The sequence below is a fragment of the Mobula hypostoma genome, chromosome 7 (genome assembly GCF_963921235.1).
Source record: "Mobula hypostoma chromosome 7, sMobHyp1.1, whole genome shotgun sequence".
In the NCBI taxonomy this organism is placed as follows: domain Eukaryota; kingdom Metazoa; phylum Chordata; class Chondrichthyes; order Myliobatiformes; family Myliobatidae; genus Mobula; species Mobula hypostoma.
Genome location: NC_086103.1, coordinates 157,830,861 through 157,858,157, shown reverse-complemented (window position 1 = coordinate 157,858,157; position 27,297 = coordinate 157,830,861). Strand labels below are relative to the sequence as shown.

General features: G+C 43.0%; 1 protein-coding gene across 5 annotated transcripts in view; it reads right to left on the bottom strand.

Moving 5' to 3' along the window:
- LOC134349697 (copper-transporting ATPase 2-like) overlaps positions 1-27,297 on the bottom strand; it is a 142,582-nt gene that overhangs the window by 37,486 nt on the left and 77,799 nt on the right. For all 5 annotated transcript variants that reach the window (XM_063054410.1, XM_063054411.1, XM_063054407.1 and 2 more), the window contains exons 10-12: positions 21,788-21,915; positions 15,409-15,563; positions 5,790-5,924 (exon numbers count right to left, since the gene is read on the bottom strand). In XM_063054410.1, coding sequence (XP_062910480.1) covers positions 5,790-5,924; positions 15,409-15,563; positions 21,788-21,915 — 418 coding nt within the window. The remainder of the gene's footprint in view (positions 1-5,789; positions 5,925-15,408; positions 15,564-21,787; positions 21,916-27,297) is intronic.

The following is a 27,297-nucleotide window of genomic DNA, read 5'->3' as shown; positions in this document are numbered from 1 at the left end:
CCCCCTCGTTCCCATTTTCCTCATTTCTCACACAATGATGTCCACCTAAAGGCATACTGTAAGCCATGTTTAAAATTTCAGCCCTGTAACCTTTCAAAACCACCACGTAACTTGCAGGCACAGTGGCTGGTCTCCACCTGCTCATCAACACCCCATCTTTAAGGTAACATCCCACTGACTCTCTCTGAACCTCCTCTCCTGTGAGAGCTATCTCTCTTAAAGCCACCATTCCAGAATCTCGCTTCTGTTCCATTCCCTGATACATTCCTTTCTCAACAAAGACAAACCTTTCTTATACACTTTACCCTTATCAGCTGTACTACCCTCTAAGTCCTGCTGAACTCTGGAAGGTAGAAAAGTCTCTGACACATCATAATTTAAACCTTTGGTCTTGCTATAGGCCTCAACTGCAGCTTTGCTCATGAGCTGAATTGCTGAAACACTCTTATCTTGGAGAGCTGTCAACATGCCTCCATTGTTTATTAAACTTAGTACCACCATCAGGCTGATGAGAATATGAAAGAGGCTAAACAATCTCTTCATCAACTTTCTCTGACCTTCACTACACCTTGCTTCCATCACATTACACTGAATAACAGTATGACCTTGCAGGTGCTTACTTCCAAATGTCCAAACAAAATCCAACAAACTAGCACATCCTGTCTCAGCAGGCCTTTGTCCTGCAACCAGGGTCAAAGGTTGCGTAACCAATCCAGAGTGGTAAATAACTCTGCCTCCCTCTCTCTCTCCTTTCCAAACAAACCATCAATGATGAATGTCTCTCTCTGTCTCTCTTCAAACAGTTAATAGGGGCACTCCTGGATCCCCTCACACTTTCAATAAGGGATTACTTAGAGAAACAGGACAACACTGTTCTGTGAATCTGGCAATACAAATTTATGCCGGAAATGTGGTTTTCATACATTGCATTTGTGTGACCCACAATGCTGCTTTAATGTCAAAAGCACGGAGCAATCTCTAGGCCATAAGATAACCAATATTACTAGGCGATTATACTTTGCCACCACACTTATAGACAGGCAATATCAGCAAATTCTGCAGCTGAGCCTATTCACCTGACCCTGTTAGGTTGCAGAAGTTATTAGAAATACAAAGATTTGACACGGATTATTTCATGTTTGACTCAATTTTCATATCAAAATGCAACACCCCAAAAAATTATAATAGTCCTTGCACCCTGGCCGTTTAATTCTTAAGAGAAGATGAACTTACAAACAAAACCTCCCACCAAAAGCAGATCATACACAAAAATATAGGCAGGAGGAAATAGTTTAGGTGATACAGAAGAATTTGCACTCAAACTATATTCACATAGTACAAACACTTTAACAGCCAATAACCATGAAAGGTGTAGAAACCACAACAGCCAATTTGAATACAGCAAGGCTCCACAAACAGTAAATGCCAGATCATTTGTTTTAAACAACACCTCTAGGATGAATACTCGACAGAACACCAGCAGAACCATTGTGCTTTTCTGGCCATGTTGGCAGGAATTTAACACCCACTGGAGATGTAGGTGGGGCCTTGATTTAATGTTGCATTATGAAAAACAGTAATTCAGACAGCAGAGTTACTGGTGCTAACTGTCAGATGCTATCAAGTCCGGAGTGCTTGAGGTGTAAAGCTGGTGTATATTTTATAGTGACACATGAATGTTTATACATGTTTACTGTAAATTGGCATTTAGTTTGACCTGAAGTATTGACCATTTTCCTTTCTACAGATCCTGTCTGACTAGACATTAATGAATGTTTTTTATCACAGATTTCCAACATTTGTGGGTTTTTGATTTTTATCAGCTCAATTTGGTCGCACACAACCTCAGTGGAAAAAGCCTACTTGCATTTACCCTATCTATACCCCTCAATTTTGTATACCTCGATCAAATCTCCCTCAACCTTCTACATTTTTGGGAATGAACTCCTAGCCCATTTAACCCTTCTCTACAGCTCAGGTCCTCAAGTGCCGGCAACATCCTTGTAAATTCTCTCCACTCTTTCAATCTTATTTACATCTTTCCTGTAGGTAGGTGATCAAAACTGCACACAATACTCCAAATTAGTCCCCACCAACATCTTATAAAATTTCAACAAAACATCCCAACACCTGTACTCAAAACATTGATTTATGAAGGCCAATGAGCCAAAAGCTTTCTTTATGACTCTATCTACCTGTGACACTGTTTTCACGCATGGATCTGTATTTCCAGAACCTTCTGTTCTGCAACACTCCTCAGTGCCCTACCACTCACCATGCCTGGTTGGTCACTGCAAGGCACAGCAACTCACTCTTGTCCGAATTAACTTCCATCTGCCATTTTTCAGCCCATTTCACCAGCTGGACCAGATTCCGCTGCAAGCTTTGATAGTCTTCTTCGCCATCCAATACACCCCCAATTTTGATGTCATCCACAAATATGCTGATCCACTTTACCACATTATCATCCAGTTTGTTGATATGGATGATAATCAATAATAGACCCAGCACCAATCCCTATAGCACACCACTAGTCACAGGCCTCCAGTCAGAGAGGCAACCATCTACGACCACTTCTTCCACAAAGCCAACGTCTCATCCAATTTACTTCCTCATCTAGAATGCCAAGCAACTGAACCTTCTATGTGAGATCTTGTCAAAGGCCTTGCTAAAGTCCATGTAGACAACATCCACTGCCTTGCCTTCATCAACCTTCCTAGTAACTTCTTCAAAAAAACTGTATCAGATTGGTAGACACAACTTAACGCGCACAAAGCCATGTTGAGAATCCTTATCACAAACAGGAGAAAACCTGCAGATGCTGGAAATCCGAGCAACACACACAGAATGCTGGAGGAACTCAGCAGGCCAGGCAGCATCTATGGAAAAGAGTACAGTTGAAGTTTCTGGCTGAAACCCTTCGACTATTCCTAATCAGTCTCCTTCAGTCCCTTAGTGCAGGGGTCCCCAACCTTTTTTGCACCTCGGACCAGTTTAATATTGACAATATCCTTGCAGACCAGCTGACTGGGGGGGGGGTGTTCAAGTTCAACAGTACGTGACAGGGAATGAGGAAAGGTGCAGCTGACTCATATCGTTTCATATCACCAAATCATATTGTTTCCTCATGGCCCAGTAGCACATGCTTTGCAGCCCGGTGGTTGGGGACCACTGCCTTAGTGTACCTTCCAATAGTTTCCCGCTAGTGATATCAGGCTCACCAGCCTATAATTTCCTGGTTATTCTTAGAACACTTCTTAAACAACGGAACAACATTAGCCATCCTCCAAGCCTCCAGCACCTCACCCCATGGCTAAGGATGTGTTAAATATCTCTGCTATATGTCGGTCATTGGCTTCCTCTTGTGCCAAGGTGACAGTGGAGGAGCAACACCTTACATCCCATCTGGGTACCTGCCAACTTGATGGTATGAATATTGATCTCTCCTGGTAAACAAATTTTGCTCCCCACCCCACTTCCTTTATTCTCCACTCTGACCTTTTACCTCTTCTCACCTGTCAGTTACTTCCTCCTGGGTCTCCTCCTCCTTCTCTTTCTCCTGTGGTCCACTCTCCTCTCCTATCAGATTCCTTCTTCTCCAGCCCTTGACCTTTCCCACCCACCTGGCTTCACCTATCACCTTCCAGCTGGGCCTCCTCTCCCTCCCTCCAGCTTTTTATTCTGGCAACTCCCCCACTTCCTTCGCAGCCCTGAAGAAGAGGCTCAGCCCGAAACGTCAACTATCTATTCATTTCCATAAATGCTGCCTGACCCGCTGAGTTCGTCCAGCATTTTGTGTGTGCTGCTTTGGATTTCCAACATCTGCAGAATTTCTCGTGTTTATGATTTGCTGTTCCAATCTCAAACCGTGGACAAGACCTATCCTTTTCCATAATTACCTTAAAACTAACGGTATTATGATCAATAGATACAAAGTGTTCCCCACACAAACTTACGTCATTATCCTGTCTCATTCCCTAGCAGCAGATCCAACATCGCACACTCTCTCATTGGGATTAGTATGTATTGATTAAGGAAATTTCCCTGAACACATTTTATAAACTCTATCCCATCCAGCCCTTTTATTGTATGGGAGTCCCAGTCAATATGTAGAAAGTTAAAATAGCCTATCACAATCTTATGTTTCTGCGATCTCTCTACAAATTTGCTCCTCTAAATCCCATGGACTATTTGGTGGTCTATAATATAATCCCATTAATCAGAATCAGGTTTATTATCACCAGCATGTGTTGTGAAATTTATTAACTTAGCAGCAGCAGTTCAATGCAACAGATAATATAGAAAAAACAAAATAAAATAATAATAATAAATAAATAACAGTATACGTATATTGAATAGTTTAAAAATCATGCAAAAAAGCAGAAATAATATATATCAAAAAAGTGAGGTGGTGTCCAAGGGTAAAATGTCCATTTCAGAATCAGATGGCAAAGGGGAAGAAGCTGTTCCTGAATCACTGAATGAGTGCCTTCAGGCTCCTGTATCTCCTACCTGATGGTAACAGTGAGTAAAGGGCATGCCCTGAGTGCTGGAGGTCCTTAATAATGGACGCTGCCTTTCTGAGACACCGCTCCCTAAAGATGTCCTGGGTACTTTGTAGGCTAGTATCCAAGATGGAGCCAGCTAAATTTACAACCCACTGCAGCTTCTTACCGTCCTGTGCAGTAGCACCCCCCGCCATACCAGACAGTGATGTAGCCCATCAGAATGTTCTCCACAGTGCATCTATAGAAGTTTTTCAGTGTATTTGTTAACATACCAAATCTCTTCAAACTCCTAAAGAAGTATAGCCACTGTCTTACATAAATGTAGTCATACCTTTCCTATTCCTCAGTTCTACCCATGAAGCTTCACTAGACGAGCTCTCCAGTCAGTCCTGATCGAGCACTGCCGCGATATTTTCCCTGACTAACAATGAAACCCCTCCCCCTTTAATCCCTCCCGTTCTACCATGTCTAAAAAAATGGAACCCCAAATCACTGAGCTGCCAGTCCTGCCCCTCCTACAACCAGTTCTCACTAATGGCTACAATGTCATAATTCTGTGTTGATCCACACTGTTGACCACAGTTTGAGGATAAAGGGGAAGCCTTTTAGGACCGAGATTAGAAAAAACTTCTTCACACAGAGAGTGGTGAATCTGTGGAATTCTCTGCCACAGGAAACAGTTGAGGCCAGTTCATTGGCTATATTTAAGAGGGAGTTAGATATGGGCCTTGTGACTACGGGGATCAGGGGGTATGGAGAGAAGGCTGGTACAGGGTTCTGAGTTGGATGATCAGCCATGATCATACTGAATGGTGGTGCAGGCTCGAAGGGCCAAATGGCCTACTCCTGCACCTATTTTCTATGTTTCTATGTTTCTATGTAAGCTCATCGGCCTTTCATGCAGTACTCCTTGCACTGAAATATACTCAGCTCAGAACATTAGTCACACCATGCTCAACCTTTTAATACATGACTTTGTATATCTTTCTCCACAACAACTCCACCATCTGTTCTAGTACTCAGGTTCCCACCTCTCTGTAAATCTAATAAACTTTCCCACTAAGATATTAGCCATTCCCTCTGTACAGGTCCCACCTTGTGTACTGTTCTATGTTTACTGGTTTCAGATGTCATCCTAGATTTACAAAGAACGCCATAAAAAAAGGCATTGTTGAAAAGTTTTACAAAACAGTGACATTTGCTTTACCCTTACGTTAAAACAAATTGCACGAAGCCTTCGAGCCCGACACTCTGTAGTAGTAGATCATTGAGGCTACTTACCGACAAATGTGTTTTCATGGTGTCGAAGTTAACAAAACCAATGATGATCCAAGTGATGAGAGTAACCACAGAGATGATAACAATAAAAGGAATAAAATATCCACTCAGTTTATCTGCAAGTTGCTGAATTGGTGCCTGCAAAAAATCATAAAATGAAATACAAATTTAAGATATATTTTCATGTCAAAAATGTATTACTGCCAATTTCCATGAAGATTATTATCTATATTGTTTTTATCTTTGTCTTCTGACTCTCCATTCTCTGCCAATTTCATACAATATACCATAAGAGAACAGGAGTTTTAATAATTAATGTAACATCAGAAGAATGAAACATCAGAAGAATTTTGGTGTCCAAATGTAGTTGTTTAGACTGCTAATACTTTCCATAAAAATTTGAAACTAAATCTCTAATGTATAGCACTCCGTCATTTGTTTTTAATGTCTCACACAGAAAGTATGTACATTTTCTACATTGTTTGTCACACCTTATAATTCTCCAAAACGAGATAATAAGAATTAAAAATTAGAAAGAATGAAGTCCTAATGCTTAAATAGAAAAGAGTCATGTTCACACAGATACATTTAGATTTCAATATAAGCACACAATTGTGATTTCATTATTACTTTGAATTTAAATAACTTGAACATTATCATAGTTGCAGTGTTTATTTCCTAATAGAAATTCTAACACTGCAGATACTCAGATGAAATTACTTATTTCAGATTAATTGAGTATACTGTGAACACTCAACTTCATAAACTAAGAACAAATTACTTCGATCTAGAACTTAGTTTTTGTTGGAACTGGAACATAACCATGTCCAAGACAAGATGCAGGTGCCTGATAATCAGAGTACCATCGCAGTTTGCTGTGACAACCTCATTACAAAGCTGTGGATTCTAGTCATAGCTTCATAGAACATAGAATAGTACAGCACAGTACAGGCCCTTCAGCCCACATTGTTGTGCCGACCCTCAAACCCTGCCTCCCATATAAACCCCCCCCCTTTAAATTCCTCCATATACCTGTCTAGTACTTTTAAATTTCACTAGTGTATCTGCCTCCACCACTGACTCAGGCAGTGTATTCCATGCACCAACCACTCTCTGAGTAAAAAACCTTCCTCTAATATCCCCCTTGAACTTCCCACCCCTTACTTTAAAGCCATGTCCTCTTGTATTGAGCAGTGGTGCCCTGGGGAAGAGGCGCTGGCTATCCACTATCTATTCCTCTTAATATCTTGTACACCTCTATCATGTCTCCTCTCATCCTCCTTCTCTCCAAAGAGTAAAGCCCTAGCTCCCTTAATCTCTGATCATAATGCATACTCTCTTAACCAGGCAGCATCCTGGTAAATCTCCTCTGTACCCTTTCCAATGATTCCACATCCTTCCTATAGTGAGGCGACCAGAACTGGACATAGTACTCCAAGTGTGGCCTAACCAGAGTTTTATAGAGCTGCATCATTACCTCGTGACTCTTAAACTCTATCCCTCGACTTATGAAAGCTAACACCCCATAAGCTTTCTTAAGTACCCTATCCACCTGTGAGGCAACTTTCAGGGATCTGTGGACATGTACCCCGAAATCCCTCTGCTCCTCCACACTACCAAGTATCCTACCATTTACTTTGTACTCTGCCTTGGAGTTTGTCCTTCCAAAGTGTACCACCTCACACTTCTCCGGGTTGAACTCCATCTGCCATTTCTCAGACCATTTCTGCATCCTATCAATGTCTCTCTGCAATCTTTGACAATCCTCTACACTATCTACAACACCACCAACCATTGTGTCATCTGCAAACTTGCCAACCCACACTTCTACCCCCACAATCAGGTTGTTAATAAAAATCACGAAAAGTAGAGGTCCCGGAACCGATCCTTGTGGGACACCACTAGTCACAACCCTCCAACCCGAATGTACTCCCTCCACCATGACCCTCTGCCTTCTGCAGGCAAGCCAATTCTAAATCCACCTGGCCAAATTTCCCTGGATCCCATGCCTTCTGACTTTCTGAATAAGCCTACCACGTGGAACCTTGTCAAATGCCTTACTAAAATCCATATAGATCACATCCATTGCACTACCCTCATCTATATGCCTGATCACCTCCTCAAAGAACTCTATCAGGCTTGTTAGACACGCCCTTCACAAAGCCATGCTGACTGTCCCTAATCAGACCATGATTCTCTAAATGCCCAGAGATCCTATCTCTAAGAATCTTTTCCAACAGCTTTCCCACCACAGCCATAAGGCTCACTAGTCTATAATTACCCAGACTATCCCTACTACCTTTTTTTATACAAGGGGACAACATCCGCCTTCCTCCAATCCTCCAGTACCATTCCTATAGACAACGAGGACATAAAGATCCCAGCCAGAGGCTCAGCAATCTCTTCTCTCGCATCATGGAGCAGCCTGGGGAATATTCCCTCAGGTCCTGGGGACTTATCCGTCCTAATGTATTTTAATAACTCCAACACCTCCTCTGCCTTAATATCAACATGCTCCAGAACATCAACCACACTCATATTGTCCTCACCGTCATCAAGTTTCCTCTCATTGGTGAATACCGAAGAGAAGTATTCATTGAGGACCTTGCTCACTTCCACAGCCTCCAGGCACATCTTCCCACCTTTATCTCTAATCGATCCTACCTTCACTCCTGTCATCCTTTTGTTCTTCACATAATTGAAGAATGTCTTGGGGTTTTCCTTTACCCTACTCGCCAAGGCCTTCTCATGTCCCCTTCTTGCTCTTCTCAGCCCCTTAAGCTCCTTTCTTGCTACCCTATATTCCTCAATAGACCCATCTGATCCTTGCTTCCTAAACTTCATGTATGCTGCCTTCTTCCACCTGACTAGATTTTCCACCTCACTTGTCACCCATGGTTCCTTCACCCTACCATTCTTTATCTTCCTCATCAGGACAAATTTATCCCTAACATCCTGCAAGAGGTCTCTAAATGTCCATAGTACATTTCCCTGCAAAAACATCATCCCAATTCACACCCGCAAGTTCTAGCCTTATAGCCTCATAATTTGCCCTTCCCCAATTAAAAATTTTCCAGTCATCTCTGATTCTATCCTTTTCCATGATAATGTTAAAGGCCAGGGAGTGGTGGTCACTGTCCCCCAGATGCTCACCCACTGAGAGATCCATGACCTGACCTGGTTCATTACCAAGTACTAGATCTACTATGGCATTCCCCCTAGTCAGCCTGTCCACATACTGTGACAGGAATCTGTCCTGGACACACTTAACTAACTCTGCCCCATCTAAACCCTTGGAACTAATCAGGTGCCAATCAATATTAGGGAAGTTAAAGTCACCCATGATAACAACCCTGCTATTCTTGCACCTTTCCAAAATCTGCCTCCCAATCTGCTCCTCTGTATCTCAGCTGCTACCATGGGGCTTATAGTATACCCCCAGTAGAGTAACTGCTCCCTTCCTGTTCCTGACTTCCACCCATACTGACTCAAAAGAGGATCCTGCTATATTACCCACCCTTTCTGTAGCTGTATTAGTATCCCTGACCAGTAATGCCACCCCTCCTCCCTTTCCCCCTCCCCATCCCTTTAAAAGCACTGAACTCCAGGAATATTGAGAATCCATTCCTGCCCTGGTGCCAGCCCAGTCTCTGTAATGACCACTACATCATAATTCCATGTATGTATCCAAGCTCTCAGTTCATCACCTTTGTTCCTGATGCTTCTTGCATTGAGGTACACACACTTTAGCCCTTCTACCTTACTACCTTTACACCCTTTATTCTGCTTCTCTTTCCTCAAATCCTCTCTATATGTTAAATCTGGCTTTACTCCACGCACTTCTTTCACTGCTCTATCGCTCCGGGTCCCGTCCCCCTTGCAAATTAGGATAAACCCTCCTGAACCATGCTAGCAAACCTACCTGCAAGAATATTGCTCCCCCTCGAGTTCAGGTGCAGCCCATCCAATCTGTACAGGTCCCACCTTCCCCAGAAGAGATCCTAATGATCCAAAAACCTAAAACCCTGCCCCCTGCACCAACTCCTCAGCCACGCATTCAACTGCCATCTCCTCCAATTCTTACCATCACTGTCACGTAGCACTGGCAGCAATTCTGAGAACAACCACCCTTGAGGTCCTGTTCTTCAGCCTTCTGCCAAGTTCCCGAAACTCACACTTCAGGACCTCATCCCTCTTCCTGCCTGTATCGTTGGTGCCAACATGTATCACAACTTCTGGTTGCTTTCCCTCTTGTACCAGGATGTCATGCACCCGGTCAGAGACATCCCAGACCCTGGCACCCAGGAGGAAACAAACCATGCGGGTGTCCTTCTCACGTCCACAAAATCTCCTGTCTGCTCTCCTGACTATACAGTCCCCAATGACGACAGCTCTCCTCTTCTCCATCCCACCCTTCTGCACCACAGGGTCAGACTCAGTATCAGTTGGTCGGTCGTCCCCACCAACAGTATCCAGGACAGTAAAGTTATTACTCAGGGGAATGGCTACAGGGGTGCTCTGCACTACCTGTCTATTCACCTTCGCTTTCCCCCCTCTGATTGTCACCCAACAACCTGCTTCTGGCAGCCTAGGTGTGACTACCTCCCTGTAGCTCTCATCTATGACTGCCTCATTCTCCCTTATGAGTCAAAGGTCATCCAGGTGCTGCTCCAGATTCCTTACACGGTCTTCCAGATCGCCCTGCCACGTGCACCTGGCAGATGTGACTCTGCGGGAGAGGGGACTTCCCCCAAGACTGCCACATCTCACATGAGAGGCACATTACCATCTCCAGAGGCATTGTAAAGACTAACTGGGAACAAGCTCATCCTCCGCTTCTTCTCGTCGAAGCCTCAGAGCTCCACTCCTTCACTGGCCCACTCACTCAGTGGCCGCTCCGCTTGAGCTACCCCTCTATTTATTTGCAAACAACAGGAATTCTGCAGATGCTGGAAATTCAAGCAACATACATCAAAGTTGCTGGTGAACGCAGCAGGCCAGGCAGCATCTATAGGAAGAGGCGCAGTCGACGTTTCAGGCCGAGACCCTTCGTCAGGACTAACTGAAGGAAGAGTGAGTAAGGGATTTGAAAGCTGGAGGGGGAGGGGGAGATGCAAAATGATAGGAGAAGACAGGAGGGGGAGGGATGGAGCCGAGAGCTAGACAGGTGATAGGCAGAAGGGGATACGAGAGGATCATGGGACAGGAGGTCCGGGACGAAAGACGGGGGGGGGGGTGACCCAGAGGATGGGCAAGAGGTATATTCAGAGGGACAGAGGGAGAAAAAGGAGAGTGAGAGAAAGAATGTGGGCATTAAAAAGAGTAACAGATGGGGTACGAGGGGGAGGTGGGGCCTAGCGGAAGTTAGAGAAGTCAATGTTCATGCCATCAGGTTGGAGGCTACCCAGACGGAATATAAGGTGTTGTTCCTCCAACCTGAGTGTGGCTTCATCTTTACAGTAGAGGAGGCCGTGGATAGACATGTCAGAATGGGAATGGGATGTGGAATTAAAATGTGTGGCCACTGGGAGATCCTGCTTTCTCTGGCAGACAGAGCGTAGATGTTCAGCAAAGCGGTCTCCCAGTCTGCGTCGGGTCTCACCAATATATAAAAGGCCACATCGGGAGCACCGGACGCAGTATATCACCCCAGTCGACTCACAGGTGAAGTGATGCCTCACCTGGAAGGACTGTTTGGGGCCCTGAATGGTGGTAAGGGAGGAAGTGTAAGGGCATGTGTAGCACTTGTTCCGCTTACACGGATAAGTGCCAGGAGGGAGATCAGTGGGGAAGGATGGGGGGGACGAATGGACAAGGGAGTTGTGTAGGGAGCGATCCCTGCGGAATGCAGAGAGAGGCGGGGAGGGAAAGATATGCTTAGTGGTGGGATCCCGTTGGAGGTGGCGGAAGTTACGGAGAATAATATGTTGGACCCGGAGGCTGGTGGGGTGGTAGGTGAGGACCAGGGGAACCCTATTCCTAGTGGGGTGGTGGGAGGATGGAGTGAGAGCAGATGTACGTGAAATGGGGGAGATGCATTTAAGAGCAGAGTTGATAGTGGAGGAAGGGAAGCCCCTTTCTTTAAAAAATGAAGACATCTCCCTCGTCCTAGAATGAAAAGCCTCATCCTGAGAGCAGATGCGGCGGAGACGGAGGAATTGCGAGAAGGGGATGGCGTTTTTGCAAGAGACAGGGTGAGAAGAGGAATAGTCCAGATAGTTGTGAGAGTCAGTAGGCTTATAGTAGACATCAGTGGATAAGCTGTCTCCAGAGACAGAGACAGAAAGATCTAGAAAGGGGGAGGGAGGTGTCAGAAATGGACCAGGTAAACTTGAGGGCAGGGTGAAAGTTGGAGGCAAAGTTAATAAAGTTAACGAGTTCTGCATGCGTGCAGGAAGCAGCGCCAATGCAGTCGTCGATGTAGCGAAGGAAAAGTGGGGGACAGATACCAGAATAGGCACGGAACATAGATTGTTCCACGAACCCAACAAAAAGGCAGGCATAGCTAGGACCCATACGGGTGCCCATAGCTACACCTTTAGTTTGGAGGAAATGGGAGGAGCAAAAGGAGAAATTATTAAGAGTAAGGACTAATTCTGCTAGACGGAGCAGAGTGGTGGTAGAGGGGAACTGATTAGGTCTGGAATCCAAAAAGAAGCGTAGAGCTTTGAGACCTTCCTGATGGGGGATGGAAGTATATAGGGACTGGACATCCAAGGTGAAAATAAAGCGGTGGGGGCCAGGGAACTTAAAATCATCGAAAAGTTTAAGAGCGTGAGAAGTGTCACGAACATAGGTCGGAAGGAATTGAACAAGGGGTGATAAAACAGTGTCGAGGTATGCAGAAACGAGTTCGGTGGGGCAGGAGCAAGCTGAGACAATAGGTCGGCCAGGACAGGCAGGTTTGTGGATCTTGGGTAGGAGGTAGAAACGGGAAGTGCGGGGTGTGGGAACTATAAGGTTGGTAGCAGTGGATGGGAGATCCCCTGAGCGGATAAAGTCGTTGATAGTGTGGGAGACAATGGCCTGGTGTTCCTTAGTGGGGTCACGATCGAGGGGTAAATAAGAGGAGGTATCCGCGAGTTGTCGCTGTGCCTCGGCAAGGTAGAGGTCAGTACGCCAGACTACAACAGCACCCCCCTTATCAGCGGGTTTAATAATAATGTTAGGATTAGTGCGGAGGGAGCGGAGAGCAGAGCGTTCCGAAGGAGTGAGGTTGGAATGGGGACAAGGTGCGGTGAAGTCGAGACGGTTGATGTCCCGTCGGCAGTTGGCAATAAAGAGATCCAGAGCAGGCAGAAGACCAGAGCGGGGTGTCCATGAAGAAGAGGAGGGATGAAGACGGGAGAAGGGGTCATCGGTGGGGGTGGAAGAGTCCTTGCCGAAGAAGTAGGCTCGGAGACGGAGACGGCGGAAGAAAAGTTCCGCATCATGGCGAACACGGAACTCGCTGAAGTGTGGGCGAAGGGGGACAAACGTGAGGCCCTTACTGAGAACAGAGCGTTCTGCCTCCGACAGTTGAAGGTCGGAGGGGATGGTAAAGACCCGGCACGGATGAGAGCTGGGATCAGAGGGGGGAGGGGGGAGGCTGGGGGTGTCAGTGGAGAGGGGAGGGTTGGGGTGAGAGGAAGATGGAGCCTCTGAGGGCCCAGGAGCTGACGGTGGGATCTGAGGGAGACGGGGCTGCGGAGTGGTGGTGGGGGAAGGGGAGACGGGAGTCACAACAGCAGCACATAAAGACCCGGCCTGGAGTTCAAGGCTGGAGTCGCAGTTGGTGGTTGCGCGATCGCTTTGAATGTCTCCATGGTCGTTGCTGGAGTCCGGGTTTTGAATATGTCCTGAGGTGTCCTCTATTTATTTGTTTGAGCTGTTCAAACTGCTTGGTCACCTGACCTCAATTGCCCAATCAGCTGCTTCCTGCTGAGTCTGAGCTATTCAAATCTTGATTGTCTAATCAACTGCTTTCTGCTGAGCTACTCAAATCTTGATTGACTTGATTGCACAGTCCAACTGCCAAAACTGCCAGAATCTCTCGAGTCAAAGCCTCAAAGCTCCACTCCTTCACTGGCCCACTCACTCTCTGGCCGCTTTTCAGAGGTAAATTGAGGGGTCCTGGCAAAAGAAAAAGATTTGGCAGGTTGTAACATCTAAGATACATCTAGGGGTGGATGCAAGACAATGATTTTGAGGTCAGTGGCAACATGTTGACACACCGTTTGCTTCAAGCTTTATTCAAAGATTCAGCAATCTTAGTCCAAAACTGCCTCATTTGTGTCCTGTCTCATTTCAAATGGATTCTGGCATACAACTGTGATGATGTTATCAAGCTGGTTGGGCAGCTGATCACATTAAGGAATTTTCACAGACAATAAACCTGGAAGGGAAGGGCTAAGATTTCTAGCATCTGTAGAGTTTTTGTGTTTCAGAATCAGAATTCAGTTTATTATCACTGACATATGCCGTGAAATTTGTCATTTTGTTTATATATAGTGTGTTATATTAATAATTACATAAAAAAATAAATAGTATTGCAAAAGAGAGCAAAAGTAATGAGGTGGTGTTCATGGATTCATATTTAGGGAAAATCTAATTTTAATTAATTGATAAACCTTCTACAAATCATAGAACATGAATGTATGATAAAGTGAGAAGTTGAAAAGTTACTATAAATATTGAAAGACTCCATTTCCATTCACTGGGTCCATGGTTCCTGTGTTCCCTTTTCACTTTCTGGGGCCCACCCTCCCTTTAAACTTATCTGGTATACTGAAATTTTTATTATTTATTATTTGTATTATAAATATATCGTAATTCATTATAATACCCTGTAACAACAAAAAAAAAGAATTAAAAGTGAGTTGGGTGTCAACTGAAATAATTGGGAAATCTTCCAATCTGACACCACCAAAACCCTGAGCATGCTCGATTATTGAGGCATTACTGTACTAAACATACTCTGGTTATTTTCCTCATTTTGAAGGAGAGTGAATGAAAATTTAATTTAGATGTACACAATCATGACCAGCTGAGCAAGAAGGACCTGCTTTCTGTGGCAGAGAAATTAACAAGTAGCAAGCATAATTGACTGGGGGTTTTGCATCCAAAGGATAGAGGGTGCCTGGATCTCACTGCCTGAAACAGTGGTGGGATCAGCAACACTCATCAGTATTATTAAAAATGAAAATTGGGAAGGATTTGCAATGGGTGGGTGATCAAATTCCAAGTTGTGAAGGTAAACATTATCTCCGGTGACTCTCCTACGTTTCATCGACCATAAAATTTGCAAAAATTACATTGTTAATAGGAGTCAAAAATACTTGTGAAGTTTTGCTCTAAATTTACAACATGATTTTACAGCAATAACATTGAAATGGACAGAGTTAATGGTTTAGATTGACTACTGACCGTATATTAACTTTGTTTCTCTTTCAGATGAGCTGCTGAACCTGAGTATTTCCAACAAATTCGGATTTTATTTCAAACTCCCAGTGATGAGCATATCATGTTTTTATATTTTAATTGTACAGTTTAATTACAAATGAATCACTTTTCAATATCTCCTGTTGATGAGTAAGAGATACAACTGGGCATTAAGTGGATAGCCCAAAGGTGTCAGATTTACCTTTGATGTCTGTGCTTCCTCCACTAGTTTAACAATCTGTGACAAGGTTGTATCTGAACCCACATGGGTAGCTTGAATCAGCAAAGTCCCCTGTGCATTAATGGAACCAGCAATCACTACACTTCCTGCTCTTTTGAGAACTGGCATGGGTTCACCTAAAAAAACACAATTGTGCACAGTGTAAATCAAAGGTGTTAATTCCATACTCAATATGCATACATTTTAGATTTGTGCAAACTTGAAGTCTAGACAAGAACATAAACTATACTCAACCAAGTGTATGCTTTACTGGTGTGCTTGTCAAGAAACATTGAGAACATTCATATGCTGGAAAGAATCCATGAGTTCCAAATAAAGGCTGCAGACGCTTGAGACTCCCACCTGAAGAAAAGAAAGATCTAGGGATACAAGTACATATATCCCTTAACGACAACACAGGGACAGAAGGTGGTGAAGAAGGTGTAGGGAACGCCTCACTTCTTTGTATGGGGCACGGAGTACAAGAGCTGAGTCAGCTACACAAGGCATTTGTGAGACTGCACCTGGAATGTTGTGAGCAGAACTAATTGCCATACTATAGAAAATATATAGACACAAGAGACTGTGGATGCCTGTAATCTGGAGCAACAAACAACCTGCTGGAGGAACTCAGCAGGTCAAGCAGTATCTGAGAGAGAAAAGAAATTGTCAACATGTCGGGTCAAAACCCTGCATCAGATTCAGAGGACTCAACCCTGCACCAGTCCTGGTGTAGGGTTTCAACCTAAAATCTGACAATTTCTTGCTTCCCAAAGATGCTTCTTGATCTGCTGAGTTCCTCCAGCAGGTTGCCTATTGCAAGGTAACAGAGGTGTTTAGTTAGCTGTGTACATACATCTATTGATGCTTCTGGACACTAGATGTATGTACACAGCAGAAAAAGTGCAAAAAAGATTTCACGAGAATTTTGCTGAAACTGGAGGGACTGAGTTACAAAGAGAGAATAATAGCTTGGGAATATTTTCTCTGAAGTGAAGGAGCTTAAGTGATGACCTAACAGAGGCTTATAAAATCATGGAGGACATAGATAAGGTGGACAGCCATAGTATTTTCCCAAGGTAAGGACGTCTAAATCTATAACCACGTAAAGTGAGAGGGGCAAGTTTTTCACAGAGAGGTTGGTGGGTACCTGGAATGGGCTACCAAAGAATATGGATAGAATTCTTGATGATTAAGTATGTTTAGTTGAAATTTTATATAAACTAAACTGTAAACACAACACAGGGAGCACAGGTTCAAAGTGTTAAAAAGCAAGTGTCAGCATTCAGGAATTTAAGTTTCATACAAAAACCAGTAATTGAACTAATCTTTCACATGGAATAATAGAAGCGAAATCTCAAGGTTCACAGAGATAATGGATGTCACTACAATGAGAATGATGCTGGGAGGAAATTACGATCAGTTTGGGTGGGTGAATTAAACGATGTCAAATCATTCCAACATCCATGTTCTTCTCAACAAGACCTGCCTACGTTGTTCTTGCTCTGTGTTGAAATGCATTGCAAATTTACTAATTTGTTAAGGCAATTAAATAGTTCAAACACTCTTGTATTCTATGTGAGTGTTTTGGAAGTTCCTCATTGTTAGAACACTACAGCCAACTAAGCCAGGAACTTTCCTACCAGAATTTCTCTCAGCCTCAATCCTAAGAACAGCGCCATTTTTTTACAGTTAGCTATGGTTGGGAAATCTGCACTAGTTCAGTACAGACAGTAAAGAGGACAGTGGTGGGTGTGGTTTGAGCCATTACTACAGAAGGTTTCTTACTACTTTGAAGCTATTACTCATAAATCTACTGAAATACTAAGCCAAATTTCTGAATAAATCTTTTGGTTGATATATATCCAAGTAACTATCAATTCAAAATCTATTCAAAATATTGAGTAGATTAGATAGTGTCACCACCATAATCACCAGGGATTCAGTAATGAAAAGTATCATGACGCTTGGGGGGCATGGCCGACAGCTTGCCCCAGCATTCCTAGCAGCCAGTGCGACTTATCGTTCTTGTTTTAAAATGCACTTGTGGAATTATGGTGAGATGTTCAAGTTCGTTTATTGTTACATTTTAGCTCAGCTCATACAGTTGTTTGCTTATGGGTCACTCTGACTGTAACCAGGGTGTGTAATAATCTACCCCCCACCCCATCTGTATGTGGTTTAGCTGGTTCTCACCGAGCGATGGTGCTCTCTCTGTTATTGTGTTTGTCGCAATGAGAATGGCAGTTGAGATAAACAAGTTCATCTCATCTGGCATCATCGACCGAATGCTCATCATAGTATAATAAATATAAAATTTCCAACATGGAGAATATTCCATTATTGCCTAAGGGAATTTTTCATCAAATTTGACTTGTTTCAATAAAATGGCACTGTACTGTATCTAAGCATCTTTTCAATTTTTATTACCCAGGACTCCAATACTTAATAATTTAAGAAAATAGCAGCAGATGCAATAATATTTTATTCCTGCAATTAAAGTGATTCTTGAAGCACTAAAAGATTAGATGACTAGACTAATCATTTCAGTGTTCACTACTGTGTGGAACAGGTCACTGAGAATTAAACTAGCTCAATCTACCATCCAATTAAATGGAGCCTCATGACCAGCCTTAACTCACCACACTGGCGATCCCACAAATATCCAGTCTCTCAAATATGAAAACTAATTGCCCAGCAATCTTTAGTTGAACATTTTTTCCTTATTTAAACATTTATTTTTGACATTGTAAAAGTAGGAATGCAGTATATTGGGCTTGTAACTCATTCTGTTCGTCTGCAGCAGATCATATGACGTATTTAAGATGGAGATTGAGTCACTGAGAGTTTTAGCACAGAAGAGTTGAGTCCAGCACAGATCAGCCATGGCCATATTGAGCCTTTCTGGGGCCTGGTGTCCTGTTTAAATCCTATTTTCTTTTACTCTTGTGTTTAGATTAGTACTGCTAGCAAAGCTGCCTCCTCTTGACTTCAGCAACCCAGAGTCAAACCCAACCTGCAGTGCTTTCTGTATAAAGTTTGTATATGCTTCCCGTGAGCATGTGGGTTTCCTCCAGGTGGACGGGTCTTCTCCCACACCCACTGTCTGAGCATACATTGACCATTATAAATTGCCCACCGGGTGTCGGTGAGCAGCAGAGTCTGCGGTGAACTGATGAGAGTATGGAGAGGGCAGGATGGCAGGGTGGAGATATGGCTCTACCAAAGGCGGTGTAAAGTGCTCCTTCCCTCTGTTAGCCTGCAGGTCACCCTTGGGCAAAGAGCAGCATCCGCTTAGCCCCCCAATTAGGGTCCCAAGAAGCTATGGGAGCAGGTGGTGGATGGTCGTATATCACAAGTCCTGGTTATGCGACCACTGACGCCAGGCAGACAATCTCTGAAGCATATTGATAATGGCTGGGGACACACATCTTGTAAAGACACTGCCCAGAAGGCGGCAATGGCAAACCACTTCTGTAGAAAAATTTGCCAAGAGCAGTCATGATCAACAGACGGAAGATCATGGTCGTCCACGTCATATGGCACAGCACATTATGATGATGAAGGAGGAGCGGGTGTGTTACAGGAAAAATTAGTGAGGAATGGGAATGCTTTGTGAGCTAGCAGAGACTCGATGGGTTGAAATGGCCACTTTCTATGTTGTAAGGAAATATGGAAGTATACTTATCTGCTTTGTATTGGTATACAAATAGGGAGAACCAAGTGGAAAAATTAAGATGGAGATATGAAGAGGCGGAGCTGAGTGATGATGGCGCTAAACAGCGATTCCTTTGCTTGCATCTTCGGAAACAGCTTTATTTCTATTTTTGATATCTCCTTTTTTCCTTTTCAAGATTCTTTTGAAGATCCTGACCTGGAGTTACACTCTGACTTCAGTTCTTCGCTCTCGGGGCCTCAAGACCATCCGTTTCTCGATAAGTCAAGGACGTGGCCTAGAAGACTAACGCATCTTCAGGGTGCTGGATTTTCATGGCTCTGGAGGCGGGCTGATTCAAGGGCGGTGCCACCACTGCCAACAACTGATGCGTCGCGGGAGAACAAGGAAGATCAGAAGCAGCAGGCTTGTTGCTGGCTGTGTGCCCAGAGCACAGAGCTCGGAAAAAGTGACGCAGCAGTCCTTTAACACCATGAGTCAGCGAGTTGTTTTGTTATGTCTCCCCTCTCACTGTGAAACGGGACATGCCTTTTTCCCTTATTAGGGAGAGAGAGAGCCTGTGGTATGTCGAATTACCAGGTGAATGAGTAGTCTTTGGGGTACTGCAAGTCTGTGTCTTTATTGATGCTTTGCTGCACGCTTGAGTACTTGGTGGGAGGGCGCTGATGCTTTTTTGATGGTGGGGGGGAGCCATTGCTTTGTTGCTGCTTATGCATGGGAGGGAGGAGCTGAGGGCGGAGCTTTGGGGTTCTAACATTTAACTGTCATTCATTCTTTGGGGCACTCCTCTGTTTTTGTGGATGTTTGTGAAGAAAAAGAATTTCAGGATGTATATTGTATACATTTCCCTGACATTAAGTGTACCTATTGAAACATAAAATACATATCTAAATGATTACGACAAAGATTATAATAATGATGATGGAGTAAAGTTCATATGAAACGTGAATACTGCAGTTATTGTGTAACATGATTCAGAATATGTGAATAACTAGTGATGTTTCATTATTACAACTAAATCTCCACTCTTGAAAATGACTGCAGAATAATGAAACGGTAACAATCAGGCAGGTACCAACAGTCTAAGAATCAAAGGAAGACTTTGATTCTTATTCAGGACATAGGTTAGTGGCAAATGTTATTACATTTGAGAAAAATGCAAGTATATTGCTTGTTATTTTGGGTCCTGCAGATTTTTGACTTCTTAGAAGTCCTGCACCAAAAAAATTGGTGCAACTTTGTACAAAACTGCTTTCACATAGGTCATAGTGAAGTGAAATCAGCATCATTTTCTGGTTGTGGCTGGTGTCCACCTGAAGTAACTAGAAATGCTTACAACACAGCTGACCACCACTGACAGAAATATCAATCTTCAGATACATCTCTTTAATCGATTACTTCTCCAGATAACAATTCTTAGTTTATCTCACACAAATTTGAGCACTTGTGGAAATAAAATAAGATCCAACATATTTTGCCCTCATTATATCTTCCTGCAACAAACAAAAGTCAGTGCAAACCTTTTGGAAGGCCTGAATGAAAAAGGATTTCAATCTGTTCCTCCTGCCCATAAATTGCCTCCGTTTCTCCTTGCATATCAGAACACAATTCAAGCAAAACCTGCCAATTTGCTGTTAAATCTTTAATCAATTAGGTACAGTACAATAACACAGAGGTGCAAAGGTTAGAGCTGCCAACAGTTCCAGTGGCCCAGGTTCAATCCTAATCTTGGGTGCAGCCCATGTGAAGATTGGATTTTGTCCCTGCGACCAAAAGTCCATTTCCACCCTCACGTCCCCAATCCAAAAGATGTACTTGGTAGGTAAATCAGTTAATGTAATATTATTTCTAGAGTAAGTAGTGGTGGAGAGTATATGAGAGAAAATAGGCTGCAGGGAATTAAATGAAAGAAATGTCTTGATGGGATTGCTCTGAGATAAGGCATAGAATTGATGAACCCAGTGGCCTCCTCCTATGTTGTAAGAGGGTAAAAACTGCAAAATGCCTTGCCTAATTTGTCCTCCTGGGTTTCCAAACACCAACTGCATCAATAGAGAGATCGTGATATTTAGATGCCTATTCTGCTGATAAAGTGATATCCAAAGCTCCTATGAATTTCTGAAGAGATCATCAAGCTTAAGGGACCTTTGACCCACAGGGTACAGGGAGAAAATTGCATATTCAAGTAGACCATCGTGAGTTTAGCACCACCAGTAGATGTTCTTTTAAATCAAAGCTCAAAAACGGAAGACTTTCTTCTGTTCTTGATACTGATGTGGTGACAGATGGCACCAGAGAGTTGGCCTATGATTGGACAAATCTTACTGTTTTTGTTCATTGGCATAAGAAGGCAGGATAAGCACCCAAACGTATTCTGGGAATAAACATTTGACTTCAGTCAATAACCATTAAGCTCTATGTTGCCAAGTGATTAGATGAATTTAAGCAAAAACAATGCACTGAGTTGAGATGTGAAACTCATTGTGCTTCTCTGCCTTGGGTTGCTGTATGCAGACCTCTCAGCATATATACAACAAGTGGATGGGGGGAATAAAGATGGCACTATACAGATGAACAGCACCTTTTCCTGTTTTACTTTATCAAATGTCATTACAGGGAGACAATGAATTGACATTTTTAAATGCAAGACGTGGGGAGAAATCCAGCATATGAATCAGAACATACCTGTAATGAGAGATTCATCTGCCATTGAGGAACCTTCCACTACTTTTCCATCCACAGGAAACTTGCCACCAGGGACAACCTTTATAACATCACCTCTTTGGACCAGTTCCACAGCTACCTGCTCCTCGCTGAACCAAAAAAAAACAGAATCAAAGACAAAACACAAGAGAAATACTGAAGGAACTCAGCAAGTCAGGCAGCAACTACGGAGAGGATTAGAATCAATGTTCTGGGCCAAGACTCTTCATCAGGACTGGAAAGGAAGGGAGAAGAAGCCAGAGTAAGAAGGTGGAGGGGAAGGGGTAAGGGAAACAAGCTAGAAGATGTTTGGTGAAGTCAGGTGAGAGGGAAAGTAGATGGCTGGGAGAGAGGGACATGATAGCACTGGCCACCACAGATGTTCTACGAGTCTGTGGTGGCCAGTGCTATCATGTTTGCTGTTGTGTGCTGCGGCAGCAGGCTAAGGGTAGCAGACACCAATAGAATCAACAGACTCATTCGTAAGGCCAGTGATGTTGTGGGGATGGAACTGGACTCTCTCACGGTGGTGTCTGAAAAGAGGATGCTGTCCAAGTTGCATGCCATCTTGGACAATGTCTCCCATCCACTACATAATGGACTGGTTGAGCACAGGAGTACATTCAGCCAGAGACTCATTCCACCAAGATGCAACACAAAGCGTCATAGGAAGTCATTCCTGCCTGTGGCCATCAAACTTTACAACTCCTCCCTTAGAGGGTCAGACACCTTGAGCCAATAGGCTGGTCCTGGACTTATTTCCTGGCATAATTTACATATTACTATTTAACTATTTATGGTTTTATTACTATTTATTATCTATGGTGCAACTGTAACGAAAACGAATTTCCCCAGGGATCAATAAAGTATGACTATGACTATGACTAAGTAGAAACTAGGAGACGATACGTGGAAAAGATAACAGATTGAAGAAGGAGGAATCTGATAGGAGAGGTGAGTGGACCGTCGGAGAAAGGAAAGGAGGTGGGACACTGGAGGGAGGTGACAGGCAGGCAGGTGAGAAGAGGTACAAAGGGAGCCAGAATGGGGAACTAAGTTAAAGATTTTATATTTGTGTAGTACAAAAGTTCTGAAAGCTGCTATTAATGATATACATGTCATCCTCCTTGTCTGTTAATAAAAACAAAGATCTTATGAACTTGAACAAATGGCTGATATAGCCCATTGTGCAGCATTAATCACCTGCTGATTTCAGAAATGCCATCTAGGTTCCAGCACCTGAGGCACGTAAGTTTATTGAATTCCATGAGAATACATTGAGAAATGGTTTAATGTCCCCTTAAAAAAATATTCTCTGTAGTTTTTCTTTGACTCTCATGATTAGTTTCTAATATCAAATATGAAGGATAAGAATTTGTTTCTTGGAGTAAGAAAAATCCAAAAGCACAATAACCGTGTATTGAATTCAGTCAAGAAGTTGGACTCAACAATGAAGACAAGCGTCTCAGTGCATGATTTGTGGAAAAGTATAAAATCCAGGCTTTTAACCTAATCAGCCCAACAGTGGCAGAATAGGTTTGTGTTAGACAAGTTTTAAAATTGCCCAATATAGTTGTATTTATTCACAGGATGAACCAGCATTTAATTGCCTATCTATCATTGCTCGTGAGAAGGTGGTGGTAAGCTGCCTTCGTGAACCATGAGGTGTAGGTGTACCCTTGATGCTGTTAGGGAGTGAGTAGCAGCATTTTGGCCCAGAAACGGGGATATATTTCCACATGAGGAGAGTATGTAGCTTGGAGGGCAACTTCCAGCTGGTGTTGTTTCTATGCTTTTGCTGCCCTTGTCTTTCTAGCTGCTAGCATATGTGTGTTTGGAATGGTTACGGGGAGAAGGCAGGAGAACGTGGGTTGAGAGCAGGCTCGATGGGCCAAACAGTTTAATTCTGCTCCTGGGTCTTACTGTGCTGTCTAATTACAATGTAAAGGAAATGTGCATAATAACTATTTGTTACTTGCAGGAGGAATTGTGAGAAGATTGTGCATTTCTGCAGACTTAAGCACAAAGAGTTCGGCTGCTACTGCAGTGTAGTAATAAGGAAGTGCTGCATTATCAGAATTGCCAAGCCATACATTTCCATAACATGTAAACTCCTCCTCATTAAGCAAGTTATTTCTAATGTAGCATAGTGGTGCCTGGTGTGTGATATATACATCATGTTAGTAGACACCCTGGTCTCTGTCAATACAGCCTTTTCACTGATACTTGTGTCATTTCCTTTCCTGTTCCTGCTCATGTTCAGCCTCAACATAATAGATTATGGGAACGGATCGAGAAGTTCGGTATGGGAGAAAATTACCTGTATACCACAGCTGCAAACAGAGGCACCAAAGCATAAAAATGGGTAGATTCTTCTAAATGGCTGTTTCAGAATCAGAATCTGGTTTATCACTACTGACATGTTGTGAAATATGTTCAATCACAGCATCATCTGAACAAATGATGTGAAGGAATCTGCTCTTTTTTTTAAGTCTTGCTTAAGTCGCTTATGTTAAGTCAGATGCTTAATGTTGGAAAATCAGGAAGAGAGCATTTGCTTTCGCTAATTTGTTAGTTGCTCACCTGCATTATTTTAGGGCAATCACAACTGCCTTCCTTATTTACACTACATTTCCGGCCCATGAGCCAAAGCAACATCTTTTCATTGCACCATCGCCAAAAGTAAATCCACCCAGTTAACTTTAATTACTTTAGTTGTAAAATAGCATGAACACGTACATGCGGATATGAGCAGGAGGAGAGACCATTGCATGCTACTTTTAGTGATCTGGTGAAAGTGGTGCCATCATTTCTTCTTCTCCTGAGACTGCCTAAGATTCCCCTAGCTCAGTCTCCTTCATCATTGGCAGTCTCTTGCTTCCACTCCAATGCTGCGGCTGATGAAGACAATGTGGGATCTGCAGATCCAATCACAAGTGGGGGGGGGCGGTTGGGTGGATGCAGGTGAGATGAGAGATGTTTAAGCTGAATTTTTGTATACACCTGATAAAGGAATTCAATGATATCCCATTTTCCATTTTCAGCAGACATGGCCCAGAGATTTGAACATGTCAGTGGGGATGTTACACCTTTTCAAAGGAGAATAAATCTACTGTCCACCAGGTACCCTTGCCATGACAATTCAGAACAGAGTGTTTGTTTCAAGAATCTGGCGTAGAGTTACAAATAACTTGCCCTGCTCTTTGTAGCCACATAAATGTAGCTGGGGCCGCTGTGTTGAGGCTTGTTGGCTGGGAGAGGAAGCAACTATTGAAACATGAGAGATTCTGCAGATGCTTGAAGTCTTGAGCAACACACACAAGATGCTGGAGGAACTCAGCAAGTCAGGCAGCATCTATGCACAGTATCACAAAAGGCTGCAGAGTGTTTTAGACTGAGCTGACTCCATCATGGCACAACCCACCCTGCCATCAAGGGAAATGCCCCAAGGAGATGGCATCCATCATTAAACACCTTCACCATCTAGGACATACCCTTCTCACATTACTACCATCGAGGTGGAGGTACAGGAACCCAAAGACTCAGTGTTTTAGGAACAGCTTCTTCCCCTCTGCCATCAGATTTCTGAACAGTGTGTGAACTCATGAACACTATCTCGTTATTCATCTCTTCCACTTTTTTTTTAATTACAGTAATTTTTTACGCTTTGCACTGCAGCAGAACAACAAATTTCACAACATATGTCAATGATAATGAACCAGATTCTGATTCTGAGAAACAACTCCATCTGTAAAGCTAGTACTTGTCTTCCAATTGAATAGAATTAGCTTCCACTGAAGTATCTTAATTAAATGCAGTTCACTGTATTGTATAAAATGTTAATATTAAAGGTGAAAATTAAGCAAGAAAGTAGACTGGAAGGAAAAGCAAATGATCAGGAAATGATGACTGATGAAAATAGCAGGTGCTTCATCTGCACGATTTGAATAATTTCACCCATTTTTTTTGATTATATACTCAGTGGCTATTTTATTAGATACACATGTACACCTGTGCATTAATTTAAATATTTAATCAGCCAATCATGTTGTGGCAACTCAATGCATAAAAGCATGCAGACATGGTAAAGAGGTTCAGTTGTTGTTCAGACCAAACATCAGAATGGGGAAGAAATGTGATCTAAGTGACTTTGACCGTAGGATGATTGTTGGTGCCAGACAGGGTGGTTTGAGTATCTCAAAAACTGCTGATCTCCTGGAATTTTCACGTACAACAGTCTCTGGAGTTTACAGAGAATGGTGTGAAAAACAAAAAAAAATCCATTGAACATTGTGAACCTTGTCGAACCTTGAAGTGGATGAGCTATAGCAGCAGAAGACCACTCCGGGTTTCACTCCAGTAGCTAATAAAGGTACGTGTTGGGCACGTGGCCAAGTGGTTAAGGCGTTCATCTAGTTACCTCAAGGTCGCTAGTTCGAGCCTCAGCTGTGGCAGCGTGTTTGTGTCCTTGAGCAAGGCACTTAATCACACATTGCTCTAGTCTGTGCGCCCCACACAGACTTCCAATCTGCACCTTGTAAGGCATGAAAATGCCCGATGCAGGCCTCTCATGGTCTCATGGTCTGAGTCGACCTAATAAAGTGGCCATTGAGTGTATGTAAGGAGACAAGAGAATCATGCAACGAATGCTTTGCAACAGGTTGTAGATGATCAATGCTTCACGTGGTTGCAGAAATTACATTTTCACATAGCAATTAGATTACAAAGGACAATGTTATTTTAATTACACTGAACTGTGAAATTAATTGCATTAAGTAGGCACAGACTATTAAGTAATGGGTATAATTATGATGCATCCTGCACTTAAACAATCGACTGATGTTTAATGACCAAGCCCACATAAAAGGAGATAGTAGATAGCTAGCATTTTCCATGTAACTGAACGCAACCAGGAGTGAACACATTAAAAGCAGGAATTAAGCAAAGAACATTGGAGAAGTCCAACATGAACTTCGAAACATTATTCATCTGCTTAAGCTTCATTTTTAGCATAAGGTTCAGTTACCTTTTAAGATTTATTTGGAGCAAGTAAATGAACTGTTTCCAATGGGGAGGTGTTCAGATGTGTATGGGCATTTATTCTCATTTTAACTCTGGCCTGTGTATGTCTGAGAAGTAACCTCTCTGATTTACCACACATATGGTAGAAGTAATGATTTGCCTTATATTTAATCTACTGAATGGAGCTGGTGGTATGATAACTGAGGGTTATTATGACCTTTACACTTTCCAATATCAAAGTCAATGCATAAATCATTATATTTTCTCCATATTTTATTAACTGGATGCCAACATGGAGTCATAGAACACTACAGCACAGAATCAGGCCTTTCTGCCCATTTAGTCCATGCCGAACCATTAATCTGCCTAGTCCCATCAATCTGCACCCAGACCACAGCGCAATATAGCACATCGCTGAAGATCTATCCTGGACCCAACATATTGATCAATTACAAAGGAGGCACAGTAGA